This window comes from Symphalangus syndactylus, chromosome 13 (genome assembly GCF_028878055.3).
Source record: "Symphalangus syndactylus isolate Jambi chromosome 13, NHGRI_mSymSyn1-v2.1_pri, whole genome shotgun sequence".
NCBI classification, from domain to species: Eukaryota; Metazoa; Chordata; class Mammalia; order Primates; family Hylobatidae; genus Symphalangus; species Symphalangus syndactylus.
The window spans coordinates 29,573,383-29,596,048 of record NC_072435.2 but is presented as its reverse complement, the minus strand read 5'-3'; the positions used below and the strand labels follow the sequence as shown (position 1 = coordinate 29,596,048).

The 22,666-nt window shown below is 56.1% G+C and overlaps 2 protein-coding genes across 6 annotated transcripts; one reads left to right on the top strand and one right to left on the bottom strand.

Annotated features, from left to right (window-relative positions):
* Positions 1-733: 733 nt before the first annotated feature.
* On the bottom strand, positions 734-10,139 carry NTN5 (netrin 5). Its single transcript, XM_055235862.2, has 6 exons — positions 9,489-10,139; positions 4,310-4,498; positions 3,727-3,876; positions 3,324-3,377; positions 3,026-3,106; positions 734-1,590 (listed from the first exon to the last, which is right to left on the bottom strand). Exons 1-6 carry the CDS (start codon positions 10,117-10,119, stop codon positions 1,226-1,228), a joined length of 1,470 nt encoding a protein of 489 aa, XP_055091837.1. The 5' UTR covers positions 10,120-10,139; the 3' UTR covers positions 734-1,225.
* On the top strand, positions 883-21,785 carry LOC129459289 (galactoside alpha-(1,2)-fucosyltransferase 2-like). Of its 5 annotated transcripts, XR_010115264.1 has the most exons (4): positions 1,511-1,617; positions 2,758-2,828; positions 12,279-12,390; positions 19,299-19,397. XR_010115264.1 is itself a non-coding variant. In XM_063615924.1 (3 exons), the coding sequence occupies exons 2-3, from the start codon at positions 2,777-2,779 to the stop codon at positions 20,321-20,323; spliced, it is 1,077 nt and encodes a 358-aa protein (XP_063471994.1). In that variant the 5' UTR covers positions 883-940; positions 2,758-2,776; the 3' UTR covers positions 20,324-21,785. The 5 variants fall into 5 exon arrangements, 4 of the variants coding, with proteins under 4 accessions (XP_063471994.1, XP_063471995.1, XP_063471993.1 ...); XM_063615924.1 differs by lacking the exons at positions 1,511-1,617; positions 12,279-12,390 and adding an exon at positions 883-940 and having other exon boundaries at positions 19,299-21,785; XM_063615925.1 differs by lacking the exons at positions 1,511-1,617; positions 12,279-12,390 and adding an exon at positions 1,106-1,157 and having other exon boundaries at positions 19,299-21,785.
* Positions 21,786-22,666: the final 881 nt, after the last annotated feature.

Genomic DNA, 22,666 nt, shown 5'->3' with positions numbered 1-22,666 from the left:
GAGGCCTAGGTGGGCAGATCAACTGAGGTCAGGAGTTCGAGACCAGACTGGGCAATGTGGTGAAACCCCATCTCTACTAAAAATACAAAATCAGCCAGGCATGGTGGCGCATACCTGTAGTCCCAGCTATTTGGGAGGCTGAGGCAGGAGAATTGCTTGAACCGGGGTGGTGGAGGTTGCAGTGAGCTGAGATCGTGCCATTGCACTCCAGCCTGGGCAACAAGAGTGAAACTCCATCTCAAAAAAATAAGTAAATATAACTATAAATAAAATAACTTTTTTTAAAAAAAGAGGAAGAAACAAACAAATGGACCTTAAATCACATCCCTTCCTCTAAGATTCCCTGAGTACCCCCTCAGTGACTCTCCTGAAAAGATCACCCAAATTTGAGATTATGTTGTTTGCTGTGGGTGCAGGGGCAGAGGTCAGGGTGGCAAGGAAGGTCCCAGACCGTGGCAACCTTCCATTCCGTGGTACTTACCGCTTCCTGCCTTTTGAGCCCCTCCCCTCTGGCCTGCAGGCCAATTGTTGAGTGGGAATACAATTCCGCTTAGCACCAAGTTATGTCATACCACTCTGTGGCTTCCGATTGGCTATTCTCTCAAAAATGAGTCACTCAAAGTATCTTAATTCCTTTCTCAGAGCCTATCCTGAGGCCCATCAGAAACCAAAAGTTCCTACGTCTGGAATTTTCTCTGGAACTGCTGTCCCTCCCTATGTGAGATTTCCCGCCTTTTCCAACCAAGCCCCGCCCATTGGCCTTTGGCCTATCATCAGGCAACACCAATCTGACTAGCGCCCAATGACGTCACAAGAGCGCTCTCATTGGATTGGCCACTTTGTCAGGGTCCTGTGGTGCTGTGGTCCTAACTTCAGCTCCGGGTATTGATTCAAGGCCTTGTTCGCTTCCCTCCGGAGACTGTGCCAGCATCGATCAGGGGTCTGTAGACAAAAATTCCCCAAGATTTGAGACTTTATTGGGGGAAATAGATCACTGGCGGGGAATAAGCCACAGGCCAAAGGAGGAACTGCTGGAATCAGAAGTCCCGCTTGCTGCCTTTTGCTAAAAGTTCCGCACGCCTGCGCGGCATGGGCGCATGCACAGTGTCGTCGGGGCTCTGCGACGGCTGATTTGCTCTCTACGGTGCACCGTCGAGGTAGAAGGCTCAGCTCCTAGTCGCTCCCAGATTACTTTGTTGGCGTTCGAGGCAGCCCCATCTCACGTCTAGTGGTCCGGCCTGGGGCTGGGTGTGGGTGCCCGCAGGCCGCGGCAGCCTCCGGCGCGCTCCTCCTCCTGCAGCCGCCTCAGGGGCCGGGCCCAGCGCGGCCTCCATGGCAGCGCGAGGCCGTGGCGGTCGAGGATGAGGCGCGTGGGGTCGGGGTCGCTCACTGCGCTGCTCAGCAGCAGGTAGTCGGTGCCTGGCTGTAGGCGCAGGCAGCCGCAGGCCAGGTCGGCGCGGGGCACCCAGGCGTCCTGGTCGCCGCGTCGCAGGGGCTGCGCCCGCTGCTTGTAAACGGCCAGCACGCGCACGGCCAGCCGCTGCCATGCTGGGCCCGCCGCCTCGGACGCTAGCACCTGCGCGCGGAGAACTGTGGGGAGGGGAGATGTCAGCCCAGGTCGTGGGGAGCTTCCAGGGTACCTCTGGGTCCCGTGGGGTCAGTCACAGTGGGCAGGAGCCCGAGACCGGTGGGTGGGCTTCAGGTATCGCAGTGGGGAGAGAAACCTTGAACTTTTGAGAGTTTGACCCTAAATCGTGAGGGGTAGAGCCCGCTGGAGGAAACATCTTTGAGATAAGGAGTTAAACTACAGTAGGTGGGGCTGGGGACAGGGCAGAAGAGGCAGGTCCAGGGTCTCTAATACAGTGGAGTCAGAAGGTATCAATGGTGGAATTCTTGGGAAGGAGGGGTCACATTGCTGGGGGAGGGGCTCTGGGATAAATTTGGAGGACCAGAAGAAGGAAGAGATTGGTCCCTGGAATGTGAGGGCTGAGGTCATACTGATAGTGATTCAGAAGAACATAAATTTTTTTTTTTGAGATGGAATCTTACTCTGTTGCCCAGTCTGGAGTGCAGTGGTGTGATCTCAACTCACTGCAGCCTCTGCCTCCCAGGTTGAAGTGATTCTTGTGCCTCAGCTTCCTGAGTAGCTGGGTTTACAGGATCCTGCCACCACTCCTGGCTAATTTTTACATTTTTAGTAGAGATGGAGTTTCACCATGTTGGCCAGGCTGGTCTCGAACTCCTGACTTCAAGTGATCCGCCCACCTTGGCCCCCACAAAGTGCTGGGATTATTGGCGTGAGCCACCGCGCCCGGCCAGAAAAATGCACTTTCTGAGAGGCTGGGTGGGACTCTGACTAGCCAGCTGGGTCTGCGGGGCAGGAGATCCCTGTGGAAGGTGGGGAAAAGCTTTCCACCTTTGAAGGCCTAGAACGCTAGTGACCAGATGAGGGTCCTGAGGGAGAAGTCTGCGGTCCTATACATTGAGAGAAATAGCTGGCGTTGGTCTAGATTTGTTGGCTGGGCCGAACTCCTGAGTGTCTTAAGAGAGCTGAATAGCCTGAGGTCATAGACCCCAAGGTCATGGAGCAGGTGTGGACTGGGGATGAGGGAACCGTAGGACAAGTCTTTATGGGGAGTGGGGCTAAGGCTCAAATATCTGGGACCATGAAGGGAAGCAGCAAGGTCTCTGAGATAGGGAGGACAGGGCAAGAGTTCATTCCACTCAACCAGTTCCCCTATCTCTTCCATCCCTCAGAGATGTCAGGCTGAAGGAGATGATGAAACTCTGCAAGCCCAAGGACATGGGGAAAGAGGAGACACAGGAAGGTAGTGAATGCCCCCTTCCCACTCCCCCTTCCCATTTGTCTTCTGCCCCATCAATTTCTAGATCAGGAAGGGGCTTTGGAATCCAACACTCCTTCCCATTTAAGATGAGAAAGTGGAAGGCCAGAAAGGGGGTGGCTTAAAAGCAGTCATCAGAACCAGCTGTGTAGCCTTCAGCTGTCTGTCTCCCCAGCACTCACCATGGTCCTGCTGGCAGTACCTCCGAAGGCTCATGTGTACCCTGGTGTCCGACATATTGCAGTAGTTTTGACACTGAGGGTCTGGGGAGGGTCAGGCTGTCTGCAGTGGGCTCCTGGGGCCTAGACCACAGCCTTCTGCCCCTGCCCATCCCTCCATTCCATCTTGATGGCCAGCTGGGTCACCCAAACCTTTGGGACTTGGCTCAATGGGTGACCCATGTATCCCCATCTGGAGACCCAGTCAGCCCATCCCCAGTCCCACTTGCCACTCAGGGACCTCCATGCCAGACTGTCTTACCAGAGCTATAAGCACCAGGAGTAGTGGCAAGGGTGGTTGTTGCCTCTGGAATTCCTGTGAGACCAAAGGAGAAATTAACCTCTTAGTCATTTCCCCAGGATCCCCTCGCCCCTGCCCCGGGAATCCAGGCACCCAAACTCTTAAGTGTTTATTCCTTTAGGACTCAAGAGTGCAAGCATCCCTTGCTTTCCTCTCCCGGGATGCAGGCGTCCATGCCCCAAGCCTCCTTTTCCTCAAGAGTCCAGAATTTCAGTCCCTGCTTATCCGAGGGCCCAGAGTCCGGCCTCCAGCCTTGGGCTCCCAATTCCCAAGGCCCCAGCCCTCACTGCATCTGCTCACTGGAGACCTGGGATGTCTCCTTCCCACTCTACTCAGGCTTGTGGCCTGGCCCCTCAAGACTCACGCTGGCAGGGCATCCTGGGGGAACGGCTCTGCTGGTAGCCAGGGCCACAGCGGTTGCAGGTCAGGCCTGTGACCCCTAACTTGCAGGTGCACTGCCCACTGGTCTGGTTGCAGGTTCCTCCTGTTGCCCCAATAGGGTGGCACTGGCAGGCTACATGAGCAGAGGAGCTGGGGGCATGGGGTATCGGGGCCCCAGATGCCCCTCCCAATTCCACAGTGCCTCCTCCCTCAGCCTGGGGAGTCCAGGCCCCCAGGCCCTCTTCCCTCAGATCCAGGAGTCCAGGCCCCCAGCCCCTCCTCCCTCAGGCCCAGAGTCCAAGCCCCCAGCCCCTCCTCCCTCAGATCCAGGAGTCCAGGCCCCCAGCCCCTCCTCCCTCAGACCCAGAGTCCAGGCCTCCAGCCCCTGCTCCCTCAGTACCAGGAGTCCTATCCCCTAGCCCCTCTTCCTTCAGACCCAGGAGTCCAGGCCTCCAGCCCCTCTTCCCTCAGATCCAGGAATCCAGGCCCCCAGCCCCTCCTCCCTCAGCCCCAGGAGTCCAGCCCCGCCTCTGCTCCCCCCAGGCCTGTCTGCAGGCCACACTCACCCCTGCAGGCCCTGCGGCTGGAGATAGGCTGGCTAGGGTCCCTCCAGAACCCAGGTTGGCAGTAGTGGCAGTGCCGCCCGGCTGTGTGGTGGCGGCACCGCTCACAAACACCCCCACTCCGGCCACCCGACAGTCTGAACAGCTCAGAGTTGAACCGGCAGCGTCGGGCGTGCTGGTTGCAGGAGCAGGCTAGGAGCAAGATGGGGTGGGGGTGCATCAGGGCTGAGTGTGCTGCTCCCCAGTCCTCAGCTTTTTTCCCATGGCCCTGCCCTCATGAAAGGAAGCCGTGAGTGTCCGAGGTAGAAGAGAATGCCTGGGTCCCAGGACATCTCTATTATTATCTTTTTTTTTTTTTTTGAGACAGAGACTCGCTCTGTCACCCAGGCTGGAGTGCAGTGGCGCGACCTCAGCTCACTGCAACCTCCACTTCCCAGGTTCAAGCGATTCTCCTGCCTCAGCCTCCCAAGTAGCTGGAACTACAGGCGCGTGCCACCACACCCAGCTAATTTTTTTTTTTGTATTTTTAGTAGAGATGGGGTTTCACCGTGTTAGCCAGGGTGGTCTCTCATCTTTTAAATGGGTAGGCCGGGCTCATGCCTGTAATCCCAGCACTTGGGAGGCCAAGGTAGGTGAATCACCTGAGGTCAGGAGTTCGAGATCCACATGGCCAAAATGGCGAAAACCCATCTCTACTAAAAATTTAAAAATTAGCTGGCCGTGGTGGCTTGTGTAGTCCCAGCTATTCGGGAGGCTGAGGCAGGAGAATCTCCTGAACCCAGGAGGTGGAAGTTGCTGTGAGCCAAGATCGCACCACTGCACTCCAGCCTGGGCAATGGAGCAAGACTCCATCTCAAAAAAAAAAAAAAAAAAAAAAAAGGTACATTGGACTGGAGCTGGTAAGTCCCGGGGGACTCATGAACCTCCTGAACATCTGTGAAACTGGGCCCTTAAAGAGTAGGCTGCATCCGGGTATGATGGCTCGTGCCTGTAATCCTAGCACTTTGGGAGGCCAAGGTGGGCAGATCACCTGAGGTTAGGAGTTCAAAACCAGCCTGGCCAACGTGGTGAAACCCTGTCTCTACTAAAAATACAAAAATTAGCTGGGCGTGGTGGCACATGCCTGTAATCCCAGGTACTCAGGAGGCTGAGGCAGGAGAATTGCTTGAACCCAGGAGGTGGAGGTTGCGGTGAGCTGAGATCACGCCACTGCACTCCAGCCTGGGCAACAGAGTGAGACCTTGTCTTTAAAAAAGAAGCAAAAATCCAAAACAACAACAATAACAAAAGCCAGATTGCAGGGCTCCTCCCTAGGCTTTCTGATGGGCCCAGGGATCTGTATTTCCAGCAAGCACTGCAGAGTGAGATGCTGATACAGGGGGTTCATAGACCACTCTTTTTTTTTTTTTTTTTTTTTTGAGACAGGGTCTCACTCTTGCCCAGGCTGGAGTGCAATGGCACAATCATAACTCACTGCAGCCTCCAACTCCTGGGCTCAAGGGATCTTCCCACCTCAGCCTCCTCGGTAGCTGGGTCCACAGGCATGCACCACCACACCAGGCTACTTTTAAATTTTTTTGTAAAGATGGGGACTCATTATGTTTCCCAGGCTCATGGACACTCTTTGAAGACACTTGGACTTCAGGGTGTTTTGACTCTAAGAGGTTTGAGAGCCCTGGACTGGCAGGTCCCTGAGAGCCCGGAAGAGTCGTGGGATAATCAGGGAGCTCAGACAGCTGCGTGTTCTTGGGAAAACGACTCCCCCTCTCCCAGCCTCTGTTTTCTCCCTGTCTAGAGAGAATCCAGATCCCTCTCTCCCAGGGTTTTTGTGGGCATTCAAGGTGGCAAAGCTATTCAGATGATCAGTGAGTTGATTCAGGCTTTGGATTCTTTCTGACCCAAGGGTAATTGTTTTACCTCACTTCCCCTGTGGAAAACTCAGATGAGGGAGGGGAGATGCAGACTTGGATGTCTGTGAAGCCAGTAGCTCTGCCACAGGCATTAGTCTCACCTGGCCACCCTGACCTTTCTCCACTGCAGCATTGTCAGTCTCTTACCCGGGTTTGGAGGGCACTGCCCTGCTCAGTCTGGGGGGATGTGGTGACCCTCAGGAGGACAGCCTCCCCAGCGCCCAGGCCTTGTCCAGGCCCAGGATGAAGGCTGCCTCATCCTCAGGCCAGGTGAGTCTCACCCCTCACTGCCCTGCTTAGGTAAAAGATTTGGCCAAAGAATGGGGATGGTCTGTAAGTTAGCCCATGTGATCTTCATGTATGAAGAAATAGAGGGGCGGAGGCCGGGTGCGGTGTCTCATGCCTGTAATCCCAGCATTTTGGGAGGCCGAGGCTGGCGGATCACCTGAGGTCAGGAGTTCGAGACCAGCCTGGCCAACATGGCGAAACCTCATCTCTACTAGAAATACAAAATTAGCCGGGCGTGGTGGCACGCACCTGTAATCCCAGCTACTCAGGAGGCTGAGACAGGAGAATGGCTTGAACCCCAGGGACGGAGATTACAGTGAGCTGAGATGGCGCCACCGCACTCCAGCCTGGGTGACAGAGCAAGACTCCATCTCAAAAGAAAAAAAAAAGAAATAGAGGGCCGGGAGGCAAAGAGCATGGGAGGTGGAGAGGGAAGGCAAGGGTACACTTGCACACGTGTGTATATGTCTGTGTCTGTTGGTAGAGTTACCTCCCAGGACCTCAGACCCTCTACCAAGTGTCTCAGGCTGGAGGAGGGAGGGGGTCAGGGCTGGAATGAGCTGACACCGGCTGTCTCTGAGGAGGGGCTGCTGGAGGGAGGTGGGGAAGGCCCAGTCTGGAAGCACCTGTGGGAAAGAGGGCATCGCATGGGACATTCCTGGGGGGCCCCGGTCCAGCTGGATGGAGCAGCGGATTGTCGCAGCATCTAGGAACTCAGGGCTCCCTGGATTCAATCCCTTGCTGGCAATGAGACTTAGGGCAAGTGACCTCTCTTTGAGCCTCACCTTCCTCAGCTGGGGAGTGCTGACTTTGGCAGGTGCTCAGGAAGCCGTTCCTTTGTGCCAGGTACCACATTGGGCTTTATTTAAAGGCTTTATGTGTATTAACGCATTTAATTTTCACTACAGCCTGTAAAAGATGTGCTGTTACTATCCCCACTCTATGGTGGAGGAAACTGAGGCACCAAAAGGTTAGGTCACTTGCCCAGGGTCTCACAGCGGGTAAGCAGAGGAGCTGGGATTCAAGCCCAAATAGTCTGGCTGCCAGGCCACCAAGGCCGTGCTCCTGTCTGTTGCCTCTTGACTGCCACCTGGTGTGACAGTACCCAGCGGGAGCTTGGCAGGGACAGGCTAAGACCCCAGAACTTGGCTTCCTGAGCTCATATCCTGGCCCTGCCACACGCAGCCACTGTATGTCCTTGTGCAGGGGACTTCTGAACTCTAGCCCTGAGTCTCCTCATCTGTAAAATGGGCCTGATGACAATCCCTGCCTGGCACACAGTAGGTGATTGATAAATATGTGTTTAATGACCGAATACTTTCCCCTTGTGGTTGGTTTGAGGAGTCAGGTACTGTCCAGCTGTCCTGTTCCCCTGCAACTGTTCAATAAATATTACCCAAGTACCTGCATCCAGCCAGGCCCTGGGATGGGTGCTCGGAAACTGTCATTATATCATCATCATCATCACCACCATCATCATCACCACTATCACCATCATCACCACTGTCACCGTCATCATCATATCACCACCACCGTCATCACCATCATCACCACCACCATCACCATCATCATCATCACATCACCACCACTGTCATCATCATCACCATCACCACCACAATCGTCATCACCACTACCATCACCATCATCATCATCACATCACCACCATCATCACCATCATCATCACCACCACCACTATAGTGCACCATCATCATCACATCACCACCACCACCGTCATCACCATCATCACATCACCACCACCATCATCACCACTATCACATCACATCACCACAATCACCATCATTACCACCACCATCATCACCACTACCATCACCATCATCACATTACCACCACCACTGTCATCACCATCATCACCATCATCATCACCACCACCACTATAGTGCACCATCATCATCACATCACCACCACCACCGTCATCACCATCATCACATCACCACCACCATCATCACCACTATCACATCACATCACCACAATCACCATCATTACCACCACCATCATCACCACTACCATCACCATCATCACATTACCACCACCACTGTCATCACCATCATCACCACCATCATCACCATCATCACATTACCACCACCACCGTCATCACCATCACCACCATCATCACCATCATCACATCACCACCACCATCATCATCACCACCACCATCACCACCATCATCACCACCATCATCACCATCATCACCACCACCATCACCACCACCATCACCACCACCATCGTCATCACCATCATCACCATCATCACCACCACCATCACCATCACCACCACCACCACCACCACCACCATCGTCATCACCATCATCACCATCATCACCACCACCATCACCATCACCACCACCACCATCACCACCACCATCGTCATCACCACTACCATCACCATCATCACATTACCACCGCCACCGTCATCACCATCATCACCACCACCACCATCACCACCACCATCACCACCACCACCGTCATCACCATCATCACCACCATCATCACCATCACCATCATTACCACCACCATCGTCATCACCACTACCATCACCATCATCACATTACCACCACCACCGTCATCACCATCATCACCACCACCACCGTCATCACCACCACCATCACCACCACCATCACCACCATCACCATCACCACAACCATCACCACCACAATCATCACCATTATCACCACCACTGTCATCACCATTACCACCATCACTACCATCATCATCATCATCACTATCATCACAGGCTGATAAATGTTGGGGAGAGGCTGATCCCCTCATGAGCAGACAGGCCCGTGTGTGGCTGAGATACAGGACTGGCTGCAGAGAGGAGATACTGAGGGGACCGAGTCTGAGACTGGGGTGAGAGGCAAGGAGCACCCAATCCCAGGGAGGGAAGGGAACATCCTGCTCCCGTAGGGACAAAGGACCCAGTGGCAGGCAGGCAAAGGCAGGGAGAGTGAGGGGCGCAGGACTCACGTAGGCAAGGGTGGGGGTGCCGGGGCGTGGCAGGCCGCCAGGGCCAGTCTCGATGGGACGGGCGGCAGCTTTCGCACCCTGGGCCAGTGGTATGGTGGCGGCAGTGGCAGCGGGGGGGCCGGGCACGGGCGGCACAGCGGGCAGCGTGGCCATGACACTGGCAGCGGCCTCTCAGCCCAGCTGCCGCTAGCCCGGCCTGGCCCCCGAACTCTACGCGGAGGTGGCTGGCCGCCACAGTGGCCTTAGGACCTGGTGTGGAGTGGAAGGTCACCCTTTCAGGGCCCCCCAAGGCGCCAGGCCAGGCAGGTCTGTGCCACAGCAGCCTCCAGGGACCCCCTGAGGCCCAAGCAGCAGACAGGATGAGGGCTGGGGGTCCTGGGGTGCAGAAGCGCAAGCTGACAGATGTCAGGAGGAAGGGGCCACCCAGGGCCAAGGTCAGGCTGCCATTGCAGGTTTCCCTGGGGCTAAGGTGTTTTCCTGGGGACAGGGCACAGGCCTGAGGGCAGGAGGCCACCACGGCAGCCAGCTGTGTCACTGGAGGGAGGCAGAATTGGGGGCGGCCCTGTGGATCGTAGCATGGGTCCGCAGTGGCCTGGCCCAGGAGGAGCAGGAGGGCAAAGGTCACGGGCATGGTCACAGCAGAGCCAGCACCTGGAGGGAAGAGAGGTGGCTGGGCTGGGGACCTCAGCCGCAGCCTGTACCCCTCCTGGAGGTGTCCTGTGGAACTGGTGCATTCCACCCCCAACCCGTCCAGGCCCCCTCCCCGGCTGCATGGAAGCGAGGAAAATAGTTCCATCTGGGAAGAATTACTGTTTACATAACCCAAAGGGGAAAGAACGCAGACAAAATCGAGAATTTTGCCTGAACTAATCCGTAGCTTAACACCCCAGAGTTATCCGTCAGTGTCGAGGGGCAGGGGGCCCTGGGGAGCGGTGAGCGGCTGGAGCAGAGGGGCTGGTCAAGGCCAGCAGACGTGGAAACCTAGAGAGGGGCACAAAGACAAGCAGGGCTGGGCAGGAGAGGGGGCTTAGGGACAGATGAAGGCTCAGTCACAAAGAAATAGAGGACAGGACAGAGGCAGAGAGAGGACAGTCAGCCTAGGGGAGGGGCTCGGCACAGAGAAGTTGCTGCAAAGAGAGGAACAGACAGGAGGCCGAGAGGCTGAGACAGAGGCCAGGCATCCAGAGGCCACAGGGAGCCGGGAGACTGAGGCTGGGACTGCCTGGGGGCTGGGATAGGCGGGCAGGTGGGCTCAGAGACACCCAGCCTGGCAGGCCCTGGGGAGGGGAGGGAAGGGGACAGGCTAGGGGTGCCTGGCGGGGGAGCAGAAGTGAGAGACTGAGGCCCAGGCCTGCAGGGATCAGAGCCATGGCCTTTCCCACATGGGGCCCTAACCTTGTTCTCCACACCCTGGGCACGGAAGGGGATTATCACCAAACAATCCGGCCTCCCTGCCACCCACCTCCCACCCCCAGCGCCCCACCCTTAACCCTTTCCCACCCGAGTGCAAAGACCAGAGAGCTGAGCTGAGAAAAGGGATGCTGGGAGCTGGAACCTGGGTGGCTCTGGGACTTGGGAGCGGGACAGTGGGATCCCCATGGGGTCAGGGGAAGCAGACACCTGGGTTCCCTTCAGAACTCAGGGTGTGGGGACCAGAAGTTAGAGTTCTGGGACTTTCTGCTCACCTCAACCCTGCCCTCTATCCTGGGCCTCAGGGCCCAGAGACCAGAGTCCCCACATTCCCCACCCATCCAGAGTTCCCCAGAGCAGATGGGGGAACAGATGTTGGGGGTGGTGGGTAATGAGGAGGACAGAGGCAGGAAGGCAGGAGCTGGGACAGGGTGGGGTGCCAGATGCCAGGGAGCCCGTGGGGGCAGAAGCCCAGACCCCAGGAATGGCAGGAGCCAGGAAGGACTGGACTCTGAAATGCCCCCATTTTCCCCTTCCAGGGCCAGCAGCCTCTGGTGAGGAGCTCACTGTGGACTGGGGGCCTCGGAGCCTTTCCAGGCCCTTGGCTCTGAAGCTGCGCCCAGGCATATGCCCCTGGGCTGGGCATCTCTGGGGCACCCTGGGGGTAGGGGTGGGCCACACCTGCCCCAGCCTGGCCTCACAGCCCATGTCCCCACTGCTGTTGGCCACATGCAGACGCTGCCTCCCCTGGCCCAGATGACAGGGCTCGCCCTCCCCCCTCCCAAGGAGCCTGGCGCCATTTTGCACCCACTCGGGTGGCAGCCGCCCGCCTGGCCCTCAGCGGCATCCTGTTAAGGACCAGCCCCCCATGTCCCCTTTCTCTCTTGCCGGATAGTTCAGAGGGTGGCATCCTCTGGCCCTTAGCACCTTGAGGAACCAGGCTGTGAGTTCCCCAGTGTTCCTGGGGGATCCAGAAACCAGTCGTGGCCCACAGAGAGCCCATACCCCTCTCTAAGAAAGTCCAGCCATGCTCCCAGCAGACTCACAGGAGGCCTGCCTGGGCGGCCTGGGGTCCATCTGGGACCCAGGCTTCCTTTCCCTGGCTCTTGGCATGCACCCCCCAACCCGAGCCCTGAGGCCCTGACATTGGCCAAACCTGCACTCAAGAAGAGACCGTCCTGCAGCCAGTTCCCCGCAGGCTCTTCCTCCAAGCTGTGGCGCGGTGGGCTCTCAGGAGGGAGTGGCGTGGCTGTTCTGAGGCCCCAGGCTAGTGGGGTTTCTGGGCTGGGCGGGGGCTCAGAGCAGAGCCCGCAGAATCTAACACCGCCACCCCCCTCCCACCCCAATCCCTCACCAACCGCAGCCACGCTATCCCCACAGGGACCCCTGCCAGCCAGGCCACCCGCAACGGTGTGGGACGTGAGTGCTGTAGCCCCTGGCGGTCCAGCAGCAGGACAGCCCCGAGCAGCCTAGCCTAGGAGGCTCACCGCAGGTAGGACGGGAGGCTGTCGGTCGGGGGTCCCGCTCCATCCCACTCCACCCCTGCCCACTGGCTCAGCCCCGCCTTGTGGTGGCCGCGATCGGACAGGGGCTGACCTTTGGGAGACAATCGCTCTTAGGAACTTTGCTCAGCCCCTGCCTCTGGCTGCGTGACCCCAAGCCAGCCCCTCCTCCTCTCCTCTGGAACCTTCTGTCAGCTGTGGGTTCACCGAGCCTTAAGGTCAGTCATTTTCAAGTCGTAAAAATCTGTGCTCTTGGAAGGCTCAGACCGGCCCCCGGAATTCAAAAGACCTCAGTCGCTTTCTAAGATGGTGGGGAAGGGGACAAAGGAGCTGAGAACACCTGGGCCCCAGTGTTTCTCGTGCAGCAGAGGGAGAAGGCGGGGACCCCCAGGGTGCGGGGGACGGAGCTCAAAAGCACCTCCCCAGTGCCGGTGTCCTGCGAGGCCTCAGTGCTTTCATCGTGACATTTTCATGCAAATGTTGCTGTCTGTTCTATTCCATCTCCGAATGGGTTGACTAGAAAAATAATGTTTTCTGTCACTTCCCGCTGAGAAAAGCAAGGGCCCTCATGGAGTTGGGGCGCGGCACCTGCTGCCTGGATGGCCCCAGCATTTATCATGGTGTAGTGTGGGCCCAATCCTGACAGGCTTGGGACCCACTGCCCCAGGCCTGCCCCAGGGGGTGTGAGGGCACAGCCAAGGCGACCCTTGACTCTGGACCCTTAGGTACCATGTTGGAGGGGCCAGATTTGGCAGGAGCAGGACGGGGACATCGGATTTGAAAGAAGGGAGTCACTCTGAAAGCTGGGAGGGGCATCAGCGGCAGGAGGATGGAATGGGGCTGAGACGCCCCCCTATCAGAGGGGGCATGTCGGAGCTGGGGGCCCGGGCTGTGCGAGTCAGGGTGGAACTTTGGGATTCAGGCGCGGGTCCCTCCACTGACCCTGCCTGAGCTCTCCCTGTATGGGACTTTGACGGGGGGTGTGCGCTGGGAACACAGACCCCTGCCCCGTCAAGCTCAGTGTCCAGAGAGGGAGAGGGAGACCCCAGCAGCGCAGGTCCTTCTGTGCTCTAGATTGTTAGAAGGTGCCAAGTGCCTTGGAGCAAAGCAAGTGGGGAAGCAGCCACGGAGGCCCGGGGGTTGCAGATGTAAGTGGGGTGATGCGGAGGGGCGTTTGTGCTGAGGCCACGGCCAGCACAGAACCCAGCTTTGCTGCCACAGAAAACTGAAGAAGAAGGCTTAGGTCTCGCTGCGTCTTCCTCCCCACCTGGGCGAAGTCTCTTACGCTCTGGCTCCGGGAGGGAAGCTTTTGTTCCTCGCAGCCTGAGCTGCCTGAGTTGATCGGCGCCCCTGCGGGTGCCTGGGGGCAGGCAGGGAAGAACAGACAGAGCTGCCACAGCCAAGCACATAGTGCCCCAAGCTGGGAAGGAGACTGTTTTTTTTCGCGGGGAGAGTTCTTTAAGGGCTGGAGACCTTCACCCTCACAGCTTCTACAGAAGGCCGGGCCTGCCCAAGGCACAGCTCTTAGGTGGGTTCAACCCAGAGAGACCCTCAGTGCTGGGCTTGCACAGACCTCTAACCCCTGCCTCGGTGACCCAGACATAACGGAGGCCCCACGAGGCAGGGTAGGTCACCCGCAGGAGTTACTGGGCATTGTGTGGCTGGGTAGGGCCTGCCCTCTCCCGACATGTTCAAAAAGGCCAGGATGGTAACCCCAGCCACACTGCCTGGGTTCAAATCCACCTCTGTCCTAGCTGTGTGACCGAGAACAAGCTTCTTAACCTTTCTGTGCCTTAGTTTCCTCATCTGTTAAATGAGGAAGAAAGAATGGACCTTCCTCATGGTGGGCGGAGGGGTCGTGAGGACTAAATGAGCTGACGTGCCCACGGGTTCTTATCTGAGCTCTCCGGGACAGTCGTGTTCCGGAACCTTCTGCTTCCTGGCCCTGTTGTCAGATGCGTAGTCCATATGTGACATGGCACCCATGGTAGGTCTGGGCCGCATCATATTGCCAAACATGTTATGTTTTAGGCAGCAAAGCACATGGGTGTTCACAGTAAGAGAAGTCAAGTCTGCAAATAACCACATGACCCTCCTCCAAGCCAGGGTTGTCCCCAGATGAGTTCAGTCCAGGTTGGCGTTTGCCGCTCCCCCTGAGGAAAATGGCTGACAAGGAATCGCGGACCAGGACAGCCAGCCCGGAGATGGGCCTCGCAGCCTCGGCCTTGGCTGATGCTTTTCTGCGGCTTTCTGGTTGTCCAGGCTGAGAAGAGCCACAAGGGGGAGCACCTGAGAATCCAGGAAAAGCCAGGGCGGCCGCGGTGCCCACTGCTTGATCTGCAGGGCCTCGTGCAAAATGCAGACACAGGACCCCTTGTTTAGAATTTATGAAGGATTTTAAGATGGCAACGCCAGATCATTAAAGCAAGCCTGGGGCCTGTCTCAACGCAACTGCACGAGTTACACAAAATGAAGGTGGACCCCACGGGGGGGCACCCTTGTCCTGAGCTGGTTTCCCTTGGCCAGTGGCCCAGGCTCCTGTCCCTGCCCTGCACCCCCACCAACCCCAGCCCTAGCCTTGGGACCTGCGCGGGGGCTCCAGCTGGGCTCAGAGCTCAGATCCTTCTCCGTGGGGCAGGACCCTGAGTTGAGTGGATGGCAAGATCACGTTTGGGACACAGTTTTCACCAGCTCAGTGAAAATGGGCTTGGGCAGATTTAATTCACTTTTTGGAAACTAAAGCAGCACCAGAGGCATTTCTCTTAGGCCTTAGGCCAGCTGGCCTTGCTGGGGACCCACGCGAGACTTTCAAGGGGGGCCCCAGAGTGTTCAGGCTTCTCAGAAGGGTCAGATGAACCAAGTGAGGAGCCCTGGAATAGAGGAGGATAAGAGCTGAAGAGGCCTGCAGGCCCCCGATGTTTAAGAGGACAGGTGGAGGGAGAGATGGGGAGCCGGGAGGGGTGAGGCAGAAGCCAGAAGTTTTAGGGGTGAGCCCATGCCAACCAGGGCTTCAGCAGGAATGGGGTGGGAGAGAGGGGGTGAAGGGATGACTGCTGAGTTGTAGCCATTGGAGTGGCCACAGGGAAACCATAGGACATTGGTCAGAGGAGTGGACAAGGGGAGAAGAGAAAGCCCATCAGGACACAGTAGAGGCTGGGAGCAGAGGACCTTCTGGGAGCCCTGGGGAGAGCTGGAGGAGACTCGGAAAGAGCAGCCCCCGGAGAAGGGACCATCCATCCTATGGCGAGGACCGGGACCAAGGTCCTCGGAGCCCAGTCAGGCCCAGTGGTCAGGGCTGGACCTGGAGGTGAATAGGTGTGGGCCCCACGGTGAGATGGCCCTGCACACCCACCACAACCAAACACGACGGCGAGCAAGGCTGGGAAATGGGGCCTTCCCGTACTGCTGGTGGAAACGGAAACTGGGGCAGCCATCTGGCAGCTCCCAAAACAATTCAACGTAGAGTTCAGCCTGTGACCCAGCACATAGGTTCGTGGCAGCACTAGTCGCAACAGCCGAAAACTGGAAACAACTCCAGTGCCTATCACCTGATGAGTGAATAAATTGTGGTCTACCTGGACAATGGGACTTTCAGTCTTGAAAGGAGTGAGGCAATTATCCGGGCGTGGTGGCTGTACCTGTAGTCCCAGCTACTCGGAAGGCTGACACAGGAGAATCGCTTGAACCCAGGAGGTGGGAGTTGCAGTGAGCCGAGATCACGCCATTGCGCTCCAGCCTGAGGGACAGAGTGAGGCACTGTCTCAAAAAAAGAAAAAGAAAAGAAAGGCGTGAGGCTGTGACACGTGCTACAGCGTGGATGGACCTTGAAAACACGGTGCCAAGTGAGGAAGCCAGACTCAGAAGGCCATGGAGTGTGTGATCGCAGTCACATGAAAAATCGAGAATAGGCAAATCCATAAAGACAGAAAGGAGATTAGTTGGTGGGGGGACAAGGAACAGGGAAGATTGTGGGGAGATGGTTAAAGGGTGTGGGTTTTTTGGGGGGGGGTTTATGCAAATATTCAAAAATTGATTGTGCTGGTTGCACAGCTCTGTAAATATACTAAAAGCCATTAAATCGCACACTTTAAGTGGGTGAATGGTATGGTATATTAATTATATCTCAAAGTGGTTGCCAAAAAAAAAGCTGGCTGGATGTGGTGGCTCACGCCTGTAATCTCAGCACTTTGGGAGGCTGAGGTGGGTGGATCACCTGAGGTCAAGTGTTCAAGACCAGCCTGGCCAACATGGTGAAACTTTGTACTAAAAATAAAAAATTAGCTGGGTGTGGTGGCGGATGCCTGTAGTCTAACCTCCTTGGGAGGCTGATGCAGGAGAATCGCTTGAACCCAGGAGGCAGAGGTTGCAGTGAGCTAAGATCACGCCATTGCACTCCAGCAAGGGCAACAGAACAAAAACTCCATCATAAAAAGAAAAGAAAAGAAAATTTGTTTTTTTTTTTCTGAGACGGAGTCTCGCTCTGTCGCCCAGGCTGGAGTGCAGTGGCGCAATCTCGGCTCACTGCAAGCTCCGCCTCCTGGGTTCACGCCATTCTCCTGCCTCAGCCTCTCCAAGTAGCTGGGACTACAGGCGCCCGCCACCACGCCCGGCTAATTTTTTTGTATTTTTAGTAGAGACGGGGTTTCACTGTGGTCTCGATCTCCTGACCTCGTGATCCGCTTGCCTCAGCCTCCCAAAGTGCTGGGATTACAAGCGTGAGCCACCGCGCCCGGCCAAGAAAAGAAATTAATAATCATAGCCTTACATACAAAAGCTAAAGCTGGCCCATGCCTATAATCCCAGCATTTTGGGAGGCCAAAGCAGGAGGATTGCTTGAGCCCAGGAGTTCAAGACCAGCCTGGGAAACATAGTGAGACCCCATCTCTACAAAAAATGTAAGAATTAGCTGGGCATGGTGGCACATGCCTGTGGTCCCAGCTACTGGGGAGGCTGAGGTGGAAGGATCCCTTGAGCCAGCTGTGATCAGACCACTGGCATTCCATCCTAGGTGACAGAGTGAGAACCTGCCTCAAAAAACAAAAGCTGAACTCTCCAGCTTGACCTGATAGCGCAGAGAGAACATTCTCAAGGCAAGACATGAAAGCTGTTAGTACTTTAAGTCCTGGGCCAGAAACGGACACAATTTCACTTGCACTGTATTAAACTGGTCAAGGCAGTCATGGGCCTGCCCAGATTCAAGGGAATGGGAGTCCAGGAGTCTGTCGTCAGCTTGAACCCACCAAACCCACTAATAGTATCAGGAAATGCTTAGCACTTACCACTGCAGGGGTGTGGCAGTGCCATTTCATGGAGGAGGAGAGGAGGAGTTAAGTAACACCTCCAGGTCACCAGCCTGCAGAAGGCAGAGCCTGTCCATGAACTTGGGCCCACCTGTGCTCTTTCCCTCTGCATGGTCACCAAATATTCCTATCTGTTTTGTCCTCTGCTGGCTTCCTGGCCCTGAGCACTGTGCCTGGCATGTAATAAATACTCTGCAAGTATTGATTTTATTTATGTTATTTTTTTTTTTTTTTTTTGAGACAGTCTCGCTCTGTCACCCAGGCTGGAGTGCAGTGGCGCAGTCTCGGCTCACTGCAACCTCCACCTCCTGCGTTCAAGCGATTCTCCTGCCTCAGCCTCCTGAGTGGCTGGGATTACAGGAACCCACCACCATGCCCGGCTAATTTTTGTGTTTTTAGTAGAGATGGGGTTTCCCCATGTTGGCCAGGCTGGTCTCGAACTCCTGACCTCAGGTGATCCGCCCGCCTCAGCCTCCCAAAGTGCTGGGATTACAGGTGTGAGCCACCACGCCTAGCCACTGCAAGTATTGATTTTCCAACACATACACGGCATTTCCTGTGTGCGAGGTACTGCTTTACAAAATCATCACATTTAATCTTCAAGCAACCCCACTGAGGTAGTTCTGTGAGGTAGAACCATAGAAATGGCCGTGAGTAGGCCAGGCACAGTGGCTCACGCCTGTAATCCCACCACTTTGGGAGGCCAAGGCGGGTGGATCATGAGGTCAAGAGTTCGAGACCAGCCTGGCCACCATGATGAAACCTCATCTCTACTAAAAATACAAAAAATTAGCCAGGGGTGGCAGTGCATGCATGTAATCCCAGCTACTCGGGAGGCTGAGGCAGGAAAATCGCTTGAACCTGGGAGGCAGAGGTTACAGTGAGCCGAGATCGTGCCACTGCACTTCAGCCTGGGTGACAAAGCAAGACTCCATCGCCAAAAAAAGAAAAAAAAAAAAAAATGGCCATGAGTGTAGGTAAAATCAGGTTGAATATTGGCACTTGCAAATGGTTCCATGTACTCATCCCCATTTAACAGGTGAGGAAACAGACTCAGAGAGAGACTCAGTAACTTCCTGTTGTTTTTGAGACAGGGTCTCGCTCTGTTGCCCAGGCTGGAGTGCAGGGCACAATCACAGTTGACTGCAGCCTCAACCTCCTGCGCTCAAGCAATCCTCCCACCTCAGCCTCACAAGTAGCTGGGACCACAGGTTCATGCCACCACGCTTGACTAATTTAAAAAAAATTTTTTTTTTTTTGTAAAGATAGGGTCTCACTTTTTTTGCCCAAGCTGGTCTTAAACTTGGGCTCAAGTGATCCTCCCATCTCAGCCTCCCAAAGTGCCAGGATTACAGGCACAAGCCACTGCACTCAGCGAGGTGCAGTCACTTGACTGAAGTCACAAGGTGCTGGTAAGACTGGGTCTCAGTCTCAGGTGGAAGGACCCCACGATCTGTGCTCTGAGGCCTCTCCCATGCACTGTGGTGCTCAGGACAGAGGCTTGGATGGATTGAGTGAGTGAATGAATGACTTCGGCAGGGGGTGGGTGAAGAGACTCCTGTCCCCGCTCCTGACCATGTCGTCGCTCCTTCCCGCAGCCGTCAAGGGATTCTGGGCCACCTGCCCTTCCTTCTCCACCTTCTACTTCGTCTTTGCCATTTTTGTGGTGTCCACCATCTTTCACTGCCACCAGCGCCTGGCTCTGGTGCCTGCGCCCTGGGCATACTCAGCCCGTGTGGTCCTGGCCCCCAGACACCTCCCCCGGGAGGGCCTGTTCACTATCAACTCCAAGGGCCGCCTGGGGAACCGGATGGGTGAGTACGCCACGCTGTACGCCCTGGCCAAGATGAACGGGCAGCCCGCCTTCATCCCGGCCCAGATGCACAGCACCCTGGCCCCCATCTTCAGAATCACCCTGCCGGTGCTGCACAGCGTCACGGCCAGCAGGATCCCCTGGCAGAACTACCACCTGAACGACTGGATGGAGGAGGAGTACCGCCACATCCCGGGGCGCTATGTCCACCTCACGGGCTACCCCTGCTCCTGGACCTTCTACCACCACCTCCGCCACGAGATCCTCCAGGAGTTCACCCTGCACGACCACGTGCGCGAGGAGGCCCAGAAGTTCCTGCGGGGCCTGCAGGCCAAGTGGACAGGGCAGGCGACCTTCATGGGGGTCCACGTGCGCCTGGGGGACTATGTCCGTGTCATGCCACACGTATGGAAGGGGGTGCTGGCTGACCGGGGCTACCTGCAGTGGGCCCTGGACTGGTTCCAGGCCCGCTGCCGCCTCCCGGTCTTTGTGGTCACCAGCGATGACATGGCCTGGTGCCGGGAGAGCATCAACAGCTCCCTTGGGGACGTGCTGTTCACTGGCAGTGGCCTCCAGGGCTCACCTGCCAAGGACTTCGCGCTGCTCACACAGTGCAACCACACCATCATCACCGTGGGCACCTTCGGGTTCTGGGCCGCGTACCTCGCGGGTGGGGACACCGTCTACCTGGCCAATTTCACCCTGCCCAACTCCCCTTTTGACGTGGTCTTCAGGCCGCAAGCGGCCTTCCTGCCAGAGTGGGTGGGCCTTGCAGCTGACCTTGGACAGGCTGGACAGAACGGCCTCTAGCTAGCCCTGCATGTGCCTGGCCCTCATCCTCTGACTCGAGGGGCAGTGAGTGGGGCATGCGGGGCATGGACTCACGGTCCCTCACGCAGTTTGGATCCAGGCTTATCTACTTCATAGCTGAGTGAGTTTGGACACCTGACTCAACCTCTGTGCCTTAGTATGTCAACCACAAAATGCACAAATGACAGAACTAAACACCAGTAGCAGCTGGTGGGAGCTGAGCAAATTCGCTTAGAGCCAGTGCCTTGTGACCGTGTGGGAGGCGTCGGCTGCTCACATGTATGCAGCACGTCAGGAACACTGGCATTGCTTTACAATGGAAACGCAGTTTTGCCCTCTCCTTCCTGGCAGCACTGGTAGCACAGAGCCCAGATATTTTGCACTCACGTCCCAGGACGAAGCCATCCCTGCCCTGAAGGATAGGGGAACTCGATTTTCTGGGCAACTAGGGATTTTGGCTTTGGAGTTAGTGGGCCTTATCACAAAAGAATGTGAGGGAAGAGCCGGGTGCGGTGGCTCATGCCTGTAATCCCAGCACTTTGGGAGGCCAAGGCTGGTGGATCACTTGAGGTCAGGAGTTCGAGACCAGCCTGGCCAACATGGTGAAACCCAGTCTCTACTAAAAATACAAAAAGTAGCCAGGCACAGTGGTGCGTGCCCCTAATCCCTCCAGAGGCTGAAGCAGGAGGATAGCTTGAATCGGGAAGCAGAGGTTGCAGTAAACCGAGATCATACCACTGCACTCCAGCCTGGGCCACAGAGCAAGATTCCATCTCAAAAAAAAAAAAAAAGAATTCCAGGGAAGACAGGATTTGCAGGGAGACACCCATGGGGAGGGATTCCCCTGCAATGGACAGGGAGAGGGGTTTAGGTGCAGGTGGCACCCTGGGCGCGGGGAAGAAAGTGTCACAGTGAGGGCAGAAAAGACACTCCTCAGGTCCTGGAAGCAGCAACCTGACCCCCAGGGGCCACTAAGACCAAACCACGGCCATCTCAGCAGCAGCGTGTGTGACAGTTACTGGCAAGAGATACCTCACACCTGGCACTGCCTAACCCCCGAAAACCTAATGCCACTCTGAGAAAGCTCAGTACGGGTGCAAGTTGGATTAAGTGATTGCATTGCAAGTTTTCCTGTGTTTTACTAGTGTAATGCTCCTTTTGGACATTAAAAAAACTTGACATATACAATGATCATTTACATGCATTAAACATTTCCACCAAATGTAGGTGCAGTGGTTTAGAAAACATTCCAATCACATCTCTTTCCCATTTGAAACCTTTTGAAGTTTGGGTGCAGTGGCTCACACCTGTAATCCCAACACTGAGAGCTGAGTTGGAGGGGGATCCCTTGAGCGCAGGAGTTCGAGACCAGCCTGGGCAACATATTGAAACCTCATCTCTACAAAAATTAGCTGTGCTTGGTGGCACACAACTATGGTCCCAGATACTCAGGAGGCTGAGGTGGGAGGATCACCTGAGCCTGGGAGGTTGAGGCTGCTGTGAGCCATGATCACACTACTGCACTGCAGCCTGGGCAACAGAGCAAGACCCTGTCTCAATAAAATTAAATAAATAAATAAATTGCTTGCAGCTGGTGCCAAGGAATGGTAGTCTCCCAGTAGATAGAAAACACCCGAAGCTGGCCAGGCGTGGTGGCTCATGCCTATAATCCCAGCACTTGGGGGGCCGAGGTGGGCAGATCACCTGAGGTCGGGAGTTCAAGACCAGCCTGGCTAACGTGGCGAAACCCTGTCTCTACTAAAAATACAAAAATTAGGCTGGGTGCGGTGGCTCATGCCTGTAATCCCAGCACTTTGGGAGGCCGAGGCTGGCGGATCACGAGTTCAGGAGATCAAGACCATCCTGGCTAACAAGGTGAAACCCCATCTCTACTAAAAAAAAAAGAAAATACAAAAAAATTAGCCGGGCGTGAGGCCGGGCGCGGTGGCTCACGCCTGTAATCCCAGCATTTTGGGAGGCCGAGGCGGGCGGATCACGAGGTCAGGAGATCGAGACCATCCTGGCTAACACAGTGAAACCCTGTCTCTACTAAAAATACAAAAAATTAGCTGGGCGAGATGGCGGGCGCCTGTAGTCCCAGCTACTCGAGAGGCTGAGGCAGGAGAATGGCGTGAACCACAGGGGGCGGAGCCTGCAGCGAGCCGAGATCGCGCCACTGCACTCCAGCCTGGGCGACAGCGAGACTCTGTCTCAAAAAAAAAAAAAAAAAAAAAAAGCCGGGCGTGGTGGCGGGCAGGCGCCTGTAGTCCCAGCTACTCGGGAGGCTGAGGCAGGAGAATGGAGTGAATCCGGGAGGCGGCGCTTGCAGTGAGCCGAGATCGC

What these genes read in the sequence shown, in the direction of transcription:
- NTN5 (XM_055235862.2), bottom strand. Translation starts at nt 10,119, where the DNA reads ATGCCCGTGACCTTTGCCCTCCTGCTCCTCCTGGGCCAGGCCACTGCG. An exon ending in GCACCCCCACCCTTGCCTAC is followed by an intron (nt 4,499 to 9,488) that starts GTGAGTCCTGCG and finishes TCTTGCTCCTAG; the next exon opens with CCTGCTCCTGCAACCAGCAC. An exon ending in GTACTGCCAGCAGGACCATG is followed by an intron (nt 1,591 to 3,025) that starts GTGAGTGCTGGG and finishes CCCTCCCCACAG; the next exon opens with TTCTCCGCGCGCAGGTGCTA.
- LOC129459289 (XM_063615924.1), top strand. Translation starts at nt 2,777, where the DNA reads ATGATGAAACTCTGCAAGCCCAAGGACATGGGGAAAGAGGAGACACAG. An exon ending in GAAAGAGGAGACACAGGAAG is followed by an intron (nt 2,829 to 19,298) that starts GTAGTGAATGCC and finishes TCCTTCCCGCAG; the next exon opens with CCGTCAAGGGATTCTGGGCC.